Below are 20,192 nucleotides of genomic sequence, written 5' to 3' on the forward strand. Positions count from 1 at the left end.
AATGATTGAAGTAAAATTGAACAGCGTGCTGGTATCTATGGAATTAGACACGGGTGCGAGTCAATCAATTATGAGCCAGAGGACTTTCGAAAAGCTTGGGGACACCAAGGCCATGAAACCCAAGCTGAGGTCCAGTAATTGCAAAATTGCGTACCTACACCAAAGAGCTCATGCCAGTGATTGGCAGTGCAGCAGTCAAGGTGTCGTACGATGGGGCGGTTCATGATCTATCGCTGTGGATCGTTCCAAGCAATGGTGTTCGGCAGGAGTTGGCTTGAAAAAATAAAGTGGAACTGGAATGATATTAAAGCTTTGTCATTGATGGATAACGCTTCGTGTGCTCAAGTGCTGAGCAAATTTCCCTCGCTGTTTGAACCGGGCATTGGCAACTTCATGGGAGCGAAGGTGCAGATCCACCTGGACTCAGATGCAAGATCCGTCCATCACAAAGCCTGAGCAGTCTCGTACATGATGAGGGAGAAGGTTGAAATCGAACTGGACAGGCTCCAACGTGAAGGGGTCATTTCATCGGTCGAATTTAATGAATGGGCTAGTCCCATTGTTCCTGTGCTAAAGAGTGATGGCACTCTCAGGATTTGTGGAGACTACAAGGTTACGATCAACTGAGTTTCGAAACAAGATCAGTACCCATTACCAAAGATTGATGACCTGTTTGCAACGCTAGCCGGGGGAAAGTCGTTCACCAAATTGGATCTGAAATTGGGCTATATGATACAGGAGCTTGTCGAATCATCGAAGAAACATGTGCATTAATACGCATAAAGGGCTGTTCATTTACAACAGGTGTCCTTTCAGAATTCGCTCGGCTGCAGCCATATTTCAGAGAAGTCCGTCCCTAGAACCTTGGTGTTCCAAGGCGACATTCTGGTCACAGGTCATGACACTGCCGAACACCTGCACAACCTGGAAGAGGTTCTACATCGTCTGGACAAAATGGGGCTCAGGCTGGACCGTTCAAAGTGTGTCTTTATGGCACTGGGAGTCGAATCCTGGGAAGGAAGATTGCTGCAGACGGCATCAGGCCTACGGATTCGAAAACAGAGGCAATCAAAAATGCATCCAAACCCCAGAATCTGACGGAGCTGCATTTGTTCCTTGGTCTTCTCAACTACTTCGGTAATTTCTTACCTAAATTGAGCACATTATTAGAGCCACTGTATATGCTGCTCAGAAAAGGCAACAACGAGGTTTGGGGTGTATCTCAAGACAGGGCCTTCGAGAAGGCTAGAAATCTGCTTTGTTCCAACAAATTGCTGGTACATTATGACCCGTGCAAGCGTTTAGTATTGGCCTGTGACGCTTCATCACATGGGGTTGGTTGCGTGCTCCAACAATCCAATGAGTCGGGCAAACTACAACCCGTTGCATAAGTGTCAAGAAGCAGGTTTAAAGCGGAAAAAGCCTACTGCATGGTAGAGAAAGAAGCTTTAGCCTGCGTATATGGGGTTAAAAAGATGCACCAATATCTGTTTGGGCTTCGTTTCGAGCTTGAAACCGATCACAAGCCGCTCATATCTTTGTTTTCAGAACATAGAGGTATCAATACCAATGCATCGTCCCGCATCCAGAGGTGGGCGCTGACATTGTCTGCCTATGATTATGTCATTCGCCATGGACCTGGCACCGAGAATTGTGCCGATGCACTGAGCAGTTTACCGTTGCCCGTGTCAGAGGTGGAAACGCCACAGCCCACAGACCTACTGTTGGTTATGGATGCCTTTGAGAGTGAAGGGTCGCCTGTCACTGCTCAACAAGTTAGGACCTGGACCAGCCAGGATCCGATCTTATCGGTTGTAAAATGTTGTGTCCTTAGTGGTGATTGGTCGGCCATTCCCAGGGAAGTGTGTGATGAGACCAAACCTTACAACCGTCGCAAAGACAAACTATCCATTCAATCTGATTGTTTGCTATGGGGTAATCGTGTTGTTGTGCCCAAGAAAGGCAGGGAGAAATTTGTACGGGATTTATACAGTATCCATCCCGGTATTGTGATGATTGAAGGCCATTGCCAGGTCTCACGTTTGGTGGCCTGGCATTGACTCTGATTTGGAGTCATGTGTGCATCAGTGCAACACTTGCATGCAGTTAAGCATTGCACCAGTGGAATCTCCGCTAAGTCTGTGGTCGTGGCCATCCAAACCATGGTCGAGGATCCACATCGACTATGCGGGTCCTTACCTGGGCAAAATGTTTTTGGTGGTGGTGGATGCGTATTCCAAATGGATAGAATATGTAATCATGTCATCCAGCACATCCACAGTCACCATTGAGAGCCTTCGTGCCATGTTCGCCACTCATGGTCTGCCCAATATCGTTGTGAGCGACAACGGATCGTGCTTCACGAGTTTGGTGTATCAAGAGTTTATGAGACTCAATGGTATCAAGCACGTAAGGTCAGCACCATTCAAACCTGCGTCCAATGGTCAAGCGGAGCGGGCCGTCTAAACCATCAAGCAGAGTCTGAAACGCGTAGCTCACGGTTCTTTGCAGACTCGCTTGTCATGCATACTGCTTAGTTACAGGACGAGACCCCACACTGGGGTCCCCCCTGCTGAACTGTTGATGAAGAGAGGTCTTAAGACCAGGCTCTCGCTTGCCCACCCTGATCTTAACGATCACGTCGAAAACAGACGTCAACATCAGCAGTGGTATCATGATCGCACTGCTGTGTCATGCGGCATCTCTATTAATGATCCTGTGTATGTGCTAAATTATGGTCAAGGCCCCAAGTGGGTCACTGGCACTGTTACGGCCAAGGAGGGTAAAAGGGCGCTTATTGTCAGGCTCACTAATGGGCAAACATGCAGGAGGTACATTGATCAGACGAAATTGCGGCACACAGACGAACCGGAACAACTTGAAGAAGACAGCATCAATGACCAACCGATTCATATTCAGCCAGCAGAAGACCCTGCTGTTGTCAATTAATCTGGACCTTCAATCCCCAAAATGGACACTGTCACTCCCATTAGATCGGCTACCCAGCCTCAAGTCATGAATGACTCGGAGAACTCACCCAGATTTGGAATTGAACTGAGATTATCAACTAGGGAGCGGAAAGCCCCGGACTGTCTCAATTTGTAAATAGGACTGATACCAAGATTTTGGAGGGGAATGATGTGATGTAATGTATGTATTGTTGGGTTTACCTGCCACCATGGGGAGCGACCGTCGGAGGTCATTGGACCACAGACACACACGTGCAGCCCTTGTATATAAAAAAGCCTCCATGTTTAATCCTCACTTTGAGAGCTAATAAAGTAGAGTCAGGTCGCACCTGATTGGGTTCACGGTACTAAGCCTATTGAGTTATTGCATGCGCAACACATACTGATAAGTAAGAGATACCCAGACCTGCAATGTGATAGAGGGTTTCAATAATGCACAGATAGTGTAAACAAACCATATGCAATCAACACAGGTACAAATAACAGCCAGATTTTACGGTGGTAAAAATTGTCAGTGTTTGCCGTCATTATTCCTCAGAAACTGGCAGCAACTTCAGGATTTAGTACATGCAAAGATAAACATGGCAATCCAGAAGCCACAGGTTCACTCTATGGAACTCCCCAGGGCGGGCAATCAATTCAAATCACACTGAAGGACGAAATATTCCGCTATTGTGCTAGAATATTGCTGAAAAACCCCACCACCCACCTCCCCAAAAATGTTAAGCCTTGTTAGAAGATGTGTAACTAGGTTTTTAACAGCGTATTGACTGCTGAACATGTCTAGCCCTGAAAAACAAATTTTATATTTGTGGAATGTCAAATTTTTCCATTAATATGATTAAGAATTATATGGTTTTTAAAATACTATATATTTTTTAAAACAAAAACAGAAAATGCTGGAAACACTCAGCAAGACTTAAGGCACCCATCCGTGGAGAGAAAAACAGTTCAAGTTTCAGGTCTGAGACCCTTCGTCAGAACTAGAAAAGCTAGAGATGTAACAGATTTTAAGCTGGTGCACATGCAGGGAAAGGGCGAGGGGAGAAAAGAACAAAAGGGATGGTCAGTGACAGGGTGGAAGGCAGGAGTGATTAAATGTTGCAAATGGGGATGGCAGAATCATAAACAGCTGCTGCCTGAAGAAATATGGGCAGAAGTTATGGTCTGAAATTGTTGAACTCGATGTTCAGTCCAGAAGGCTGTAAAGTGCCTAATCAAAAGATGAGGCACTGTTCCTCAACTTTACATTGGAACAGTGGAGGAGGCCGAGAACCGCGAGATCAGAGCGAAGAATTAAACTGACAGGCGACCCAATTCTGCCCTTTTTTGAGTCAGGTCTCAGTTATTGCCACAACATAAAGACTTAAGGCACCCAGCCATAAAAGAAAAATTGTTAGCCTCTCACAAGTAGTTGTATCATATATTGTAACGCCTGCTAAGGAGTTTCAGCATTATGGCTGAAAGTATGGAGGAGTCCACTTCCATCCTGTGTGCTGTGACCTCGAGTGGCATTATAAAGTTTGGAGATATGAAATTAAACTTGACAACGTAATAGATAGTGATGAGGATAGTTGTAGACTTCAGGATTCATAGACAGGATGATGAAACGGGCAGAAGCATGGCAGATATAGTTCAATGCAGAGAAGTGTAAAATGACGCACTTTGAAAGGACTAATATAGAAAAAGAGTATACTATAAATGGCACAATTTAAAAAAGTGTGGATGAGCAGAGAGACCTTGGTGTCCATTTAAACAAATCCTTAAAGGTGGCTGGGTGTTATTAATCACTGGTTAGGCCTCAGCTGGAGTATTTTGTGGACAATTCTGGGCATCACACTTCAGGAAAGATGTAAAGACCTTAGAAATTGTTGGATGAGGCTGCAGAGATCTGTGACAGTTTTCTTGGAAAAGCAGCCTCCTGATGCACTCCTTTTCAGACTGATCGATAAAATTAATTTTCGCCTGTACACCCCGTGTACTGAGTATGGCCGAATGTATTTTATAGTCTCTTGAACACTCTTAGTTCAACTTAATTCTATTTATTTGGGAGATCTCAGACAGCCATGTGGAGCTTAAGATGGTGTTCCTTCACAGACCTCTCTCTCAATACAGCTCCCTATACTGCCAAACTAGAGGGTGCTATACATTATATCGATACCTCCTGGCTAGAGGGCGGCTATACATTATCTCGTTACAGTCACCTATGCGCACCCCCCTCATCTGCTGCTTCCTAATAGTCACAACTACTGCTGGTGCTGGCTGCTGCAGCTGCACCTTTTCCTTCAGCCAAATGAAACAGGTAATAACAACAGCCATGGTAAGCAGATAGAGCTTACTAAGCATAAGTAAGGCAAAAATGTCAGAACAAAGCGATCTGAAAGCTGAAAACTCTCCTGGCATTCCAAACATTGCAATAATGCACAGATCCTGAGGTCCAATTACCTGTAAATGAGTACCCCTTTAAATACTGCTTCAGTGGCTCCAAGAAACCAATCCCTCTAGATTTTATTGACCAGTTGGGTACAGTGTTGGACTTCAGTGATTTCTTTTTAAAATGACGTTGGGATCCTAATTGCGTCATAGGCCCCCGATTTGCATGTATTCAAAGAGGCCCATGTCTGACTCTGATGGAGGCTTCAGCCAAGTAAAAGAACTGCATGGTTAAAATGAGGGTCAGTGGCAATGCAGTGGGAATTGAATGGTAGGTATTCAGCCGCAATTTTAACGTGACCCACCCAGTTTCTGCCAGCAGACAGGGTTAAAATAGCCTTTCCAGAGTATTTGTGTAAGTAGAGAATGCCCCAATCGAACAGGGGAAATTCTTCACTTTTTTTAATACATTCTCATTCACGACTAGAAAATGTAATATATTACCCAGCATGTTATTCAAGTACTGTTATTATCAAAGAATATTTGTGTTCATTTGCTATAGCTGAAAAGAAAAAAGAAAATAATCACAAATTGAATATCTTATTAATGCAATGGTTAATACAATTTCTTTCCTCACAACATGTTTCTCAATGTTATTTGAACTAAGCAACCTGTAAAGTGTTGCAACAGACAGATCAAAAGTAAATGTATTTATATGATAGAAACAAAGTCATCTGGAATTGAGGCTTGATTAATAAATACCTGTCTACGTTCTCCATACTGATGGCACATTTCCAGACAGCTCCCGTGGCTGCTGCTAACAGTTCCTTATTGTCAGGCTTGCTGAAAAGCTTGACCAGTGGTCCCAGTCCATTATGAGCTCTTACAAGATTACGTGTTGCCTCATCCTCTGCACACTAAGAATGGAAAGCACAACATTATATTTAGAATATGAAATCAAACAGAAGTGTGCCTAAAATTCATTCACTGACCGCTTATGAAAATGATCTGCCTAAAATTAACTTTTACCTCGCTAAGGATTGGAATTATACATTTATGAAGATAGTATGAGCACAGATGCAGGGGCAACTGAAAAGTCATGATTATAGCCTATAAAAAAATTGTGGAGAATATCAAACAAAACTTTGGGGTATTGAAGTTACTCTGTAATCTACTTTTAGTGCACTGATTAACATGTTTGTATCAAATTCCTCTGTGTGCTATTTTAATGAAGCCATTAATCTGCTTATTCTAAAAAATATTACTCAGTGGAATTTCAAATCCCACGTATGAAAACTTAAATTTTATATAAGGCTCAAACTGGAAATAATTTCATGCTCACAAAATACTCACATTATACATTTAACAGTAGCTATCTGTACCCCACTTACCCCTGACTCAATCCCCTAATGGTTTTTCAAAAGATGCTAATCCTAATCCATCACTGGTTTTAATTAAAATATTTAATAAAAGGGACACGACCAGGAACATAGTTGCGCCAATAATACGATGGTGGCTGTCTGCATAGTTCTGACCATTCCCTGGAAAATCAGGCATGCAGGCCTAAGGTCGACAAGGCATCCCAGAAGGTCAGCTTGTCCAAATGGAGCTAGAAACTAATCCACAAGCTTCTTGAAGTTGAGCACCTACCTCATAATGTGGTTGGAGTGCCTGATGGGGAGGCTGCTTTAAATTAATAGAACATCCCTGCATTTTGCAACCCCACCCTCCCCGCACTGATGTCCCCATATCCCTCTCATCCTGTGCCAGTTGCCCCTACCCCTACCATGAAAGTGGCTGGTACACAATCAGAAGCTTGCTGTTACTTGATAATACAGCCTGAGTGCTCCCAGTGCAGGGATCTGCCCTTCCACAGGACCTTGTTTGGGGGTGGAACCTCAATCTGCTGCAAACAAGACCACACACGAAGAAAACGGCACCAATGGATGGCAGGGGTGGGGGTGGGGGGTGATGCATGAAATTACCTACGCTGGAGTTCTTGCTTTCTCGAGCCTAATGGGAGCCAGCGCATATTTGGAAGCTGTGACACCAAGTGAGATGAGGGATATAGGACTTCAAAAGAATGCTGATGCCCCCCATCCCAAAACTTCAGGCCAGGGAAATAACCTGGCCTTTTGAAGAAAATGCTTACTTTTTTTTAAATAAATGTTTTATTAAATAGCTGCTTGCAAACATTTTTACCCCGCTGGATGGCATCAGATGTCAAAGTTTCCAGCAGAATGAGGCTGCCGGATGCACAAGATGTGCCCACTGGCCCTGTGCAAATAAAATGTTCTCCCACTGACCCCACATAGGGCCCAAGTTTCCACATGATTTGCACCTGATTTTTAGGAGCAACTGGTGGAGAATGGACTATCTTAGAAATCGCAATTCTCCACATTTTTTTTTCTTCAGTTCTAGTGAGGTAGAACAGTTCTACTTTAGAACAGAATTTTTTCTTCAAAAGGGGGCGTGTCCGGCCACTGACGCCTGATTTCAAAGTTTCCACAGTGAAAACGTACTCCAAACTAAAGTAGAATGGAGCAAGTGAAGATTTTTGTAGAACTGAAAAAACCTGTTCTACACATTAAAAAATCAGGCGCAGGTTACAAATTAGGCGTCCAGAACGAGGTGGGGGGGGAGGGGGGGGGGAAGGGATCTCATTAAATTCTACAATCAATCCTTATTTATACTTCTACAAATATTATACAAATAAATCCAACCTGAATAAACATTTATAAGCAAAGAAAAGATTAAATAAACCATCTTCCTACCTGTGTGAAAGTGCTTCAGCCATCGTTTGAAGGAAACCGCCGTTTGTTGCCGCGCAGGGGAGGGAGGGGAAGGAGACAGCGGCTTCTTGCCTCGCAGGGGAGGGAGGGGAAGGAGACAGCGGCTTGTTGTCGCGGAGGGGAGGGAGGGGAAGGAGACAGCGGCTTGTTGCCGCGCAGGGGAGGGAGGGGAAGGAGACAGCGGCTTGTTGCCGCGCAGGGGAGGGAGGGGAAGGAGACAGCGGCTTGTTGCCGTGCAGGGGAGGGAGGGGAAGGAGACAGTGGCTTGTTGCCGCGGAGGGGAGGGAGGGGAAGGAGACAGCCGTTTGTTGCCGCGGAGGGGAGGGAGGGGAAGGAGACAGTGAGAAGGGAAGCCTCAGTGCTGATGTGCTGATGGCAATGTGATTTTATTAAAAAATATTCAAAAATTAAACAGCTACAAAGAACTACAAAAATGGCCGAGTGCCAATGTTTTTTTTCACACCGAGCATGCGCGAACGCTCCAACGCGCACGTGCAGGGTTGCCGGCAGGAAAAAAACTAATTTAAATAGTACCCGCCCCCTCCCACTTACAAAATCGGCGCGAGTGTAGGCTCCGCCCCCCCTGGGCGCCGCGCCAAACAGACAAGGAGCTGCAAAGCGCTTGAGAATAGCGTGTTTTTTTTCTAGCGCCGTTTTAGGCGCGAAAAATGGGCGCCCAGCTCGGAGAGGCGCCCGTTTTTTATCCTGTGGAAACTTGGGCCCAAGCTGTGGAGTGCACAAGCGTGATCTTGGTGTAACTGCTGGGATCTCGGCCCATTTAAATTTGGGGATCATTTGTTCTTTTCGACTTTACTCATGAATATATTTTCCGTAAAAATGACCTACAATTATTACAAACTGTATCATAATTTTTCATTGCTTATATTATCAACATTCAAAACATCCTGATACAGACTAGTAAGAATAAAAGCACCATGTAAGCACCTTAGAAAATATGTTCAAAGAGTCAGAAAGCTAAAAAGTAGTCTCGTACCTTGAAAATGGCACGAGCACAATGCATCTGAAGCTCCTGACTTTCACTATTAAGATTTCGTACCAGATCTTTAACCATATTTTCTGTTCGAATGGCCAACCTATAACTTGACTGAAAAATCAATACAAAAAAGAAACATTATGTATTCTATGAATTAAATAGAATATTAAATGCTACCTTTATACATGGAATTTAAAAGATCTAGAGGCTGGTATTTTTTGTTTGTGATGTTTTATGAAAAGTAGACATGCATAAGGAGTGTGGAATGTCTGGAGAAAATGGCAAGGGATTAAATCATTTTTTCTCTGAACTATCTTATCCCTTAGGCATTACAAAAGCTAATGAAAAATTGAAAAAAAAAGGCCAATTCAATTGGTGAAAGTTCATTAATTTGGAGCTGGCACATCAATGATTTGGAATTGGGGAGACAAAATTATTGTAATATGCCAGTGACACCAAGATGTAAAGATTACAATCAATCAAGATCAGATGCAGAGGGATCTACATAGATGAGAAGTTAAGCTGAGAAATAACCATTCAATGTCAAAAATGTGATAATAAAAGGATAGTAATCTCCAGATTACTTCCCAAGCTACATGCTAGAATGGGGAAGAATAGAAAGATTAGGAAACTCAATACACGGCTAAAGGGGTTGACTCTGGAATAGGGTTTTGATTTCATGGGACACTGTCACCAATTCTGGGAAACATGGGAGCTCTAATCTCATTGAAACATATAAGGGCCCGAACATGGTGGGTTTACTGCCCACTGCTGCCGGCTGCTGCTGAGTTTTTTGGGCGGTCTCCCCTCGCTGCCATTTTCGTGGAGGTCTCCCGAGTGGAGAACTGCTGGGAACCGCCAGCTGACGTGCAAGTCGCGTAAGTGACCTCCTGCCTGCTGAGCTGCCATATTGGTGCGGGCGGGAGTCGGCGGCAGCAGGGGGAAGGACCGCTGTATGGAGGCAGGTCTAACCCCAACGGTAAGTAAGACGATCTGCAAAAAATGGTTAGTGAACTTCTTTTAATTATTTTTTTTTTAGCGACCTATGTGTATGGAATCCCCTGAAGGTGTTCCAGAGGTTTTTTTTTTGATGAAAATTTTTATTACTATGTGTTCTGACCTCCCTGGGCCTGACTCAATCCTCAACAGCACTTTGGCGAGGATTGCATTTGCCACTGAGATTGGGAGCTCCCGCCCGCTGCCGCCCAGAATTTTGCCGCCGGGCGGTACTGCCATATCTTTTAGAGGAATCTTCCTGGCAAAGTACTGCCAGGTCTCTCGGCAATCCTTTGGGCAGCACTTGAGCGGGCCTTGGCTTTCACCAAGTTCGGGCCGATAGATTCTGAGGGGGATTGACAGAGGAGATACTGAGAATTTGTTTTCCCTAGCTGGAGAGTCTAGAACTAGGGGCCATAGTCTCAGGATAAGAGGTCGGCCATTTAAGACTGAGATGAGGAGGAATTTCTTTACTCAGATTGCTGTGAATCTTTGGAATTCTCTATCCCAAAGGGTTGTGGATGTTGAATCGTTGAGTATATTCAAGGCTGAGATAGATAGATTTTTGGATTTTGAGGGAAATCAAGAGATATGGTGAACAGGTGGGAAAGTGGAGTTGAGATTGAAGATCAGCCATGATCTTGTTGAATGGTGGAGAATGTTCGCGAGGCCATATGGCCTATCCCTGCTCCTAAAGCTTATTTTTTTAATGTTCTACTAGATAGATAGGCTACATCTGAACAGGACGAGAGCTAATTAACTGGCAAAACAGATCAATAAGAAAGTGAAGTAATTTAAACTAGGAAGGAAGTGGGACAGGGAATATGAAAATGAGCAGGAAGAATGAGAAGGTAGAAATAGAAGAGGTAAACAAACAAACAAATAAATAAATAAAGAATTGGACAAAAAGGATACAATGCAGAAGGAATAAAGGGAGTAGAGGTAAATCAAAACAACCAGTTATAAGCAGGAAAACAGATAAAGGGATGAGGCATTGGTTTGGACAAAAAAATCAAGAGGAAAGGAGTAGCATTATATATGAATGAAAAGTGCATGTGTTGCAATATACAGAGTGTAAGAAGTAAACTGGGATGTTAAAAGCAATTCTGTCACAGGAAGATATAGGCTGAAACTTGGTTGCAAACTGAATAGTAATAGAAAATAAACATATTGGGTTATAATATTTTTAGGAGGTACATAATAGGAAAGAAAGGAGGATTGGCAATATTGCTAAAGGAGTGAATACTTGCTGTGGAGAGGATTTAATCACTTAAAGAGGGGCTTAAGCATACAATTATCAGATTTAGAGATAAGAATGCTGCATCTTAGCCAAGGCTGACACCTAAGGTCAGAAACTAAAATAAGAGGGCATATAAGTATAAAAATGGAAGAATAAGAGAGAATGAGAAATTATTCTCAAACATGTCAGTGTTTGCAAAAGAGGATATTGGGGAGGAGGTAAATCCTGAATTGGTTAAAAGTGAGCTGAAAGATACTATGATAAATAAAAGAAAACATTAGAGAAGTTAGTTAAGCTAAAGGAGGACAAAGTGCTGAGGCCTGACAATAGCCTGAGGGAAATAGGAGAAGAAATAGACATAGCAGAGGCCTTAGAAATTATATTTCATATTTCTATTGAGAGTGGATGGGTGCTAGAGAATTGAAACGTGCCAATGTAATATCCATTTTCCAAAAGGGAGACTGAACTAAGAGTAATTATAGCCCAGTTAGTTTAACATCTGTCGTAGGGTAAATTTTGGAATCTTCAATGAAAGATGAAATTACTAAGGGGCCGAAATTGCCCCCCTGGCAAAAACACGGCACACCTACTGTGTTTCGACTGTTTTTACCGCAACAGTAGATGCGATGGCCTCTTGTGCGAAATTCTGCTCTTTGGCTTTTTTTTTCAAACGGCCCGGAATTCAGTCATAATGGGGGCGAAAGTGCGGCAGTGAGCAGAAGTTTGGTAAGTAGAGGGGCGGAAGTGATGGATGGGCGGAGTGTCTGCTGCTGTCACTCATCAGCGTAGTGCTGATGACGTCATCATGTTGGCTCGCCACGATGTCTCTCCCCTTCACTTAAAGGGGAGAGCCTTTGTGAGCTCTGCGATCCTTTAAGTTAGGTCCTCTGGGCTACCAGGAAGGGTTTCGGCCAAGCCAGCGACCTGGCACCCAAGAGGGGGTGCCCCGGCCGAACCCGGAAGACATAATTATTGGCCAGAGCTGGCAGTCAGCTGAAAAAAAAAATAAGATGGTGGCCGCGGCAGTAGGTACTCCCCTTGAATTGCAGCCGCACCGCCATTTTACAAGCACTCCATGCACAGTGCACCGACAGAACATAAGAACATAAGAAATAGGAGCAGGAGTAGGCCATACGGCCCCTCGAGCCTGTTCCGCGATTTAATACGATCATGGCTGATCCGATCATGGACTCAGGTCCACTTCCCTGCCTGCTCTCCATAACCACTTAATCCCCTATCGATTGAGAAACTGTCTATCTCTGTCTTAAATTTATTCAGTGTCCCAGCTTCCACAGCTTTCTGAGGCAACAAATTCCACAGATTTACAATCCTCCGAGAGAAGAAATTCCTCCTCATCTCAGTTTTAAATGGGCGGCCCCTTATTCTAAGATTATGCCCCCAGTTCTATTGTCCCCTATCAGTGGAAACATCCTCTCTGATTCCACCTTGTCAAGCCCCCTCATACTCATAATCATAAATGTTTCAATAAGATCACCTCTCATTCTTCTGAATTCCAATGAGTGAGGCCCAACCTACTCACCCTTTCCTCATAAGTAAATCCCCTCATCTCCGGAATCAACCTAGTGAACCTTCTCTGAACTGCCTCCAAAGCAAGTATATCCTTTCGTAAATATGGAAACCAAAACTGTGCGCAGTATTCCAGGTGTGGCATCATCAATACCCTGTATAACTGTAGCAAGACTGCCTTGTTTTTATACTCCATCCCCTTTGTAATAAAGGCCAAGATTCCATTGGCCTTCCTGATTACTTGCTGTACCTGCATACTAACCTTTTGTGTTTCATGCACAAGTATCCCCAGATCCTGTTGTACTGCGGCATTTTGCAATCTTTCTCCATTTAAATAATAACTTACCCTTTGATTTTTTTCTGCCAAAGTGCATGACCTCACACTTTCCAACATTATACTCCATCTGCCAATTTGTGCCCACTCACTTAGTCTGTCTAAGTCCTTTTGCAGATTTTTTGTGCCTCCTCGCACATTGCTTTTCCTCCCATCTTTGTATCATCAGCAAACTTGGCTACTTTACACTCAGTCCCTTCTTCCAAGTCGTTAATATAGATTGTAAATAGTTGGGGGTCCCAGCACTGATCTCTGCAGCACCCCACTATTTACTGATTGCCAACCAGAGAATGAACCATTTATCCCGACTCTGTTTTCTGTTAGTTAGCCAATCCTCTATCCATGCTAATATATTACCCCCAACCCCGTGAACTTTTATCTTGTGCAGTAACCTTTTATGTGGCACCTTGTTAAATGCCTTCTGGAAGTCCAAATACACCACATCCACTGATTCCCCTTTATCCACCCTGTTTGTTATATCCTCAAAGAATTCCAGCAAATTTGTCAAACATGACTTCTCCTTCATAAATCCATGCTGACTCTGCCTGACTGCATTATGCTTTTCCAAATGTCCTGTTACTGCTTCTTTAAAAGCTGTCGGTGGCACCGAGTGGCGGGAGCAAGATTTTCCAGAGTGGAAATTTGCGTTCGGGGGGGCACATCGGCGATGCGTGTTCTGATGACGCACTTAGGATGGATAGGCAGCAGCGGAGTGGTAGTGGGGAGAGCGGGTCATCGCCGGGATACCGCAAGAATGGAATTCTCAAAATGGCGGCAATTTCATGAAAAATTGACGGTCATTCCACTCCGCAGCGTGGCCGCCGATTTCCGGCGGGAACAGGCTTTAAGGGAAGGGGCAATTGCGGCCCCTAAATGCCTAGATGGAGATAAAATAATACAGATTTCAGAAAGGAAGACAATGCTTGACAAACCTGATAAGAGTTCTTTGAAGAGATAACGAATATGGTGAATTGGGAAAAATGCAATGGATGTGGAGTACATGGATTTTCCAAAAATCTTTGAAAAGGTGCACATATGAGACAATTTGAGAAGATTAAGGAATATGAAGTTAGGGGAGAACAGAAAATTGAATTAAAAACCAGTTAGAAGGAAGAACACAGAACATTATTTACTCATCTAACATCTAGAAACCAAGAATACAGCACATATTTCAAAAGGATAGGTTATGTTTGACCAACTTTATTAAATTCTTTGAAGAAATAACAGAAAGAACAGAAAGCCGGAGTTTGCAGAGATGAGCAAAATACCTGCAGAAATTGCAGAAATGGACACTGGGGGAATTCGCTGGAAGCTGAAGTTTAGCGAGTTCATGTGGAGCACGTATACAGTTCATACACCAGGACGCCACCGATAATGATGAAAGTGCTCCTCAATGGCATCCCAGTATCAATGGAGTTAGACACGAGTGCCAGCCAGTCCCTGATGGGTATCAAACAGTTCGAAAAGTTGTGGGCATCCAAGGCCAGGAGGCCAAAATTATTGCCGATTGACGCACAGCTACGGACTTACACAAAGCAGATCATTCCAGTGCTCGGCAGCGCCACGGTAGTCGTGACCCACAAAGATTCGGAGAACAGGTTGCCACTCTGGATTGTCCCAGGGGACGGTCCTGCACTACTGGGGAGGAGTTGGCTTGCTGTCATGAACTGGAAATGGGGCGATGTCAATGCAATTTCCTCTGTGGAGCGAGTATCATGCTCACAGCTCCTGGACAAATTTGACTCATTATTTCAACCCGGCATTGGCACTTTCATGGGGGCCAAGGTAGTGATTCACATAAACCTGGACGCCATACCAGTACACCACAAGGCCAGAGCGGTGCCGTACGTGATGCGGGAAAAGATAGAAGGCGAATTGGACCGCCTGTTGAGGGAAGGCATCATCTCGCCTGTCGAATTCAGTGACTGGGCGAGCCCGATTGTGCCGGTGCTCAAGGCGGATGGGTCGGTCAGGATATGTGGCGATTACAAGGCCACCATCAATCGGGTGTCACTCCAAGACCAGTACCCGCTACCGAGAGCAGAGGACCTCAATGCGACGCTATCCGGTGGCAAACTTTTTTCAAAATTGGACCTGACCTCAGCTTACATGACCCAGGAGCTGGCGAGTGAGTCGAAGAAGCTGACCACCATCACAACACACAAGGGGTTGTTTGAGTACAACAGATGTCCGTTCGGGATTCGCTCGACCGCCACGATCTTCCAACGAAATATGGAAAGCCTCCTCAAGTCGATTCCAGGGACGGTGGTTTTTCAGGACGACATCCTCATTACGGGTTACGATACTGAAGAATACCTCCACAACCTGGAGGAGGTGCTACGCAGACTGGACCGGGTAGGTCTGCGACTGAAAAAGGCGAAGTGCGTCTTCCTAGCCCCAGAGGTAGAATTCCTGGGGATGAGGGTAGCAGCAGACGGGATCAGCCCTACTGCATCCAAGATGGAAGCGATCCAGAGAGCACCCAGACCCCGTAACACGACGGAGCTGCGTTCGTTCCTGGGGCTACTGAACTATTTTGGTAACTTTCTTCCCAAATTGAGCACGCTGCTAGAGCCGCTACACGTGCTCCTACGCAAAGGTCGCGAATGGGTCTGGGGGGACAGCCAGGAAAGGGCTTTTAATAGAGCACGCAATTTGTTATGTTCCAACAATCTGTTAACGCTATATGACCCATGTAAGAAACTTGTGTTAACGTGTGATGCGTCATCCTATGGTGTCGGGTGTGTGTTGCAGCATGTCAATGCCAAGGGTCAGTTACAGCCGGTAGCTTATGCCTCCAGGAGTCTGTCCCAGGCAGAAAGGGGCTACGGGATGGTAGAAAAGGAAGTGCTCGCATGTGTATATGCGGTAAAGAAAATGCACCAGTACCTGTTTGGCAGGAAATTTGAGCTGGAGACAGATCACAAACCCCTAACGTCCCTTTTGGCCGACAACAAGGCCATAAATGCAAACGCATCGGCCCGCATTCAGAGGTGGGCACTCACGTTAGCTGCCTATGACTACACAATTCGGCACAGACCGGGCACCGAAAACTGCGCCGATGCACTCAGCAGGCTCCCACTAGCCACCACTGAGGGGGCTACCGAGCATGGTGCGGAGATGGTCATGGCTGTTGAAGCTTTCGGAAGCGAAGGCTCACCCGTGACAGCCTGTCAGATTAAAGTCTGGACAAATAGAGACCCGCTATTGTCTCTAGTCAAGAAATGTGTCCTGAATGGGGACTGGGCAGCCACGTACAGGGCATGCCCTGAGAAATTTAAACCATTTCACAGGCGCAAGGATGAACTCTCGATTCAGGCCGATTGCCTACTGTGGGGAAACCGCGTTGTCATGCCCCAGATGGGCAGAGAGGTGTTCATCAGAGAACTCCACAATGGGCACCCGGGCATTGTCACGATGAAGGCAATTGCCAGGTCACACATTTGGTGGCCAGGGATAGACGCAGATCTGGAACTTTGTGTTCGCATGTGCAACACGTGTGCCCAGCTGGGCCATGCGCCCAGGGAAGCCCCCCTTAGCCCCCGGCCATGGCCCGCCAATCCTTGGTCACGCATCCATGTGGACTACGCAGGTCCTTTCATGGGGAAAATGTTTTTGGTTGTAGTAGACGCCTACTCCAAATGGATCGAGTGTGAAATTTTAAATTCAAGCACCTCCTCTGCCACGGTAGAAAGTCTACGGGCAATGTTCGCCGCCCACGGTCTACCGGACATCTTGGTCAGCAACAATGGCCCGTGCTTCACAAACACTGAATTCCAGGACTTCATGGCAGGCAATGGAATTAACCATGTTAGAACGGCACCGTTCAAGCCGGCCTCAAACGGCCAGGCAGAACGAGCAGTGTAGATAATCAAACAGGGGATGCTCAGATTCCAAGGGGGTTCCCGACAAACCCGCTTATCACGCCTCCTGTTGGCCTATAGATCCCGACCACACTCGCTCACAGGGGTTCCACCCGCAGAGCTACTAATGAAAAGGACGCTCAAAACCCGATTATCCCTTATACACCCCACCATGAAAGAAATTGTCGAGAGCAGGCACCAGTCACAATATCACTACCATGACAGGAATGCGAGGGCGCGATGTATTGATGTAAATGATCCTGTTTTTGTCCTCAACTACGCTGCAGGGCCCAAATGGCTCGCAGACACTGTGGTTGCCAAAGAGGGAAATAGGATTCTAGTAGTTAAACTTACCAATGGACAAATCTGCCGCAAACATGTGGATCAAACAAAAAGGAGGTTCAGCAACCCCATAGAAGAAGCAGAGGAAGAACACGATATAGAGTTCACTCCACCACAGGTGACCGAACACCGGAACCAAAGGGAGGAGAGCCCCGTCACTGTGGGCAGTTCGGACAGGCCTGAGGCACTGCAAACAGCAGACACTCAGGCCAGCGCCCAACAACCGGAGCCCCAACTCAGGCGCTCTACAAGGGAGCGTAAACCACCAGAGAGACTCAACCTGTGATCCCAATAAGACTTTGGGGGGGGAGGTGATGTCATGTATTCAACCAGCATTGTAACCCATGTATAAACTGACCTAAGTTGTACACCGTGAGAACACTGACCACTAGGTGGGAGACACTCCTAACCTGGACCTTCAGGTATAAAAGGGGAAGCTCCACCCACCTTTATCACTTGAGTGCTAAGGAAAAAAGGACCGGTCACAGACTGACCTTCTCTCAAGCATGGGCCTCGTGTGCATTTATACTGTGTAGTAAGGACGTATCAAATCCCATTAATTTCCCTAACACAATTTCCTGACTAATAAGGATTTCCTTCAGTTCCTCCTTCTCGCTAGACCCTCGGTCCCCTTGTATTTCCAGAAGGTTATTTGTGTCTTCCTTAGTGAAGACAGAATCAAAGTATTTGTTCAATTGGTCTGCCATTTCTTTGTTCACCATTATGAATTCACCTGATTCTGACTGCAAGACTTCACTAATCTTTTTCTCTTCACATATCTATAGAAGCTTTTGCAGTCAGTTTTTATGTTTCCTGCAAGCTTACTCTTATACTTTATTTTCCCCCTTCTAGTTAAACCCTTCGTCCTCCTGTGCTGAATTCTAAATTTCTCCCAGTCCTCAGGTTTGCTGCTTTTTCTGGCCAATTTATATGTCTCTTCATTGGGTTTAACTCGTTCCCTAATTTCCCTTGTTAGGCACGATCTTATTAAATGGCGGAGCAGGCTCGATGGGCCAAATGACCTACTCCTGCTCCTATTTCTTATGTTCTAACATGTTTGCCAGCCCCATTTTCTTTATATGGTCTATTGCCTGGCTCCAAAATTTCACTTCCCTGGCCTGGACTTCTATCCCCTCCACTGACCATCCCCAGTGGCTCCCACTTTCACCCATCAGGTGGTCCATTTGCCTCATCTCTGTGTGTACCAGCCTCCAGTCACCAACCTTGGCTCTGCAGCTTGGGCTAGCCCCCAATGTCATTGGTCCCACTGGAGGCTCCGTCCCTTACAAAGCTGACTGGCAAATTTAGGAAGCGGTTGATACTGTTCCCTATTATGTTCTTGTAGATTCCACTGGACTCCTGCGGTAGTTAAAGCAGGAATCATGTGGGAACCGCCATGGACATTTTGGGCCATATATTTGGCTTTTTGACAACGGGTGATTTATTTTCTGCATAATAATACAATGTCAGACTGAAGCTCCCAAATACTTCAATTAGCGACTGATTAACTTGTCCACTTGACCAAGCAGTTCCCAAGTCTCTACTGAGTTAGCTGATCTCAGTTGAGTTGACAGAAGGGGCGCTACAATTGACCTTAGCTCCCCAAGAGAGAGGAATAACAACCAAGATTTCGGTCTACTAACCCCTGCTGAAAGTGTGTTTTTACATAAAATTACATAGAATTTTACAGCACAGAAACCGGCCATTTATCTCAGCAGGTTTATGCCGGTATTTATGCTCGGCATTAACCACCTCACTTCGTCTCACCCTATCAAGATAGCGTTCTATTCCTTTCTTCCTCGTGTACTTATCTAGCTGCTATGGATCTATGCTTCTATACATATTAGAATAGGATCAGACTCAGATATGATACACATGCCGTCAAAGCCTGCCAATTCTCACCAACAAGGCTCACAAATTAAAACTGGTCACATAGGGTGCCTCATGTTGTTGTAATGACAGGTTGAAACTGTTATGTATGCAACATTTTGTAACCAGCATTCTACCACCACCAGAGGCCATATCTGTTGGAGTCCAAGGGATCCCAGCATCCCTTGGGAGCATTGCATATAAGCAGGCCTCCCATACTGTGCTAGCATTCTGGCATCAGAATATAAGGTCACACTTACTCAAGTCTACAGTACTCAGTCATATTGCTTTATTTGAGACATAACAACTGGCGACGAGTAATAGAATACAAACCATCACGCGAAAATGCAGAGAACTGTTGGTATCCTGGAGAAATTCTCAGAAGGTGACAATTGGGAAGCCTTCGTGGAGCGACTCGACCAATACTCCGTGGTCAACGAGCTGGAAGGGAATGAGAACGCTGTCAAACGAAAGGCAATCTTCCTCACCGTCTGCGGGGCAACAACCGATAGCCTCATGAAGAATCTTCTTGTTCCGGTAAAACCAACAACCAAATCATATGAAGAACTGTGTATGCTGGTCCGGGAGCACCTAAATCCGAAGGAGAGCGTTCTGATGGCAAGGTATCGATTTTATACATGTCAATGGTCTGAAGGCCAGGAAGTGGCGAGCTACGTTGCCGAACTAAGGCGCCTTGCAGGACATTGCGAATTCGATGGATTCCTGGAGCAAATGCCAAGAGACTTTTTGTGCTTGGCATTGGCCATGAGGTTATCCTTCGCAAACTATTGACTGTTGAAACATCGAACCTGAGAAAAGCCATAACGATAGCCCAGGCATTTATGTCCACCAGCGATAACACCAAACAAATTCCGCAGCATAAAGATGCATCG

At 45.2% G+C, this 20,192-nt stretch overlaps 1 protein-coding gene across 5 annotated transcripts in view; it reads right to left on the minus strand.

Moving 5' to 3' along the window:
• odad2 (outer dynein arm docking complex subunit 2) overlaps nt 1-20,192 on the minus strand; it is a 671,461-nt gene that overhangs the window by 312,915 nt on the left and 338,354 nt on the right. For all 5 annotated transcript variants that reach the window (XM_070881478.1, XM_070881480.1, XM_070881476.1 and 2 more), the window contains exons 14-15: nt 9,129-9,239; nt 6,105-6,259 (exon numbers count right to left, since the gene is read on the minus strand). In XM_070881478.1, the coding sequence (XP_070737579.1) occupies nt 6,105-6,259; nt 9,129-9,239 (266 nt within the window). The remainder of the gene's footprint in view (nt 1-6,104; nt 6,260-9,128; nt 9,240-20,192) is intronic.

The sequence above is a fragment of the Pristiophorus japonicus genome, chromosome 5 (genome assembly GCF_044704955.1).
Source record: "Pristiophorus japonicus isolate sPriJap1 chromosome 5, sPriJap1.hap1, whole genome shotgun sequence".
Classification (NCBI taxonomy): Eukaryota; Metazoa; Chordata; class Chondrichthyes; family Pristiophoridae; genus Pristiophorus; species Pristiophorus japonicus.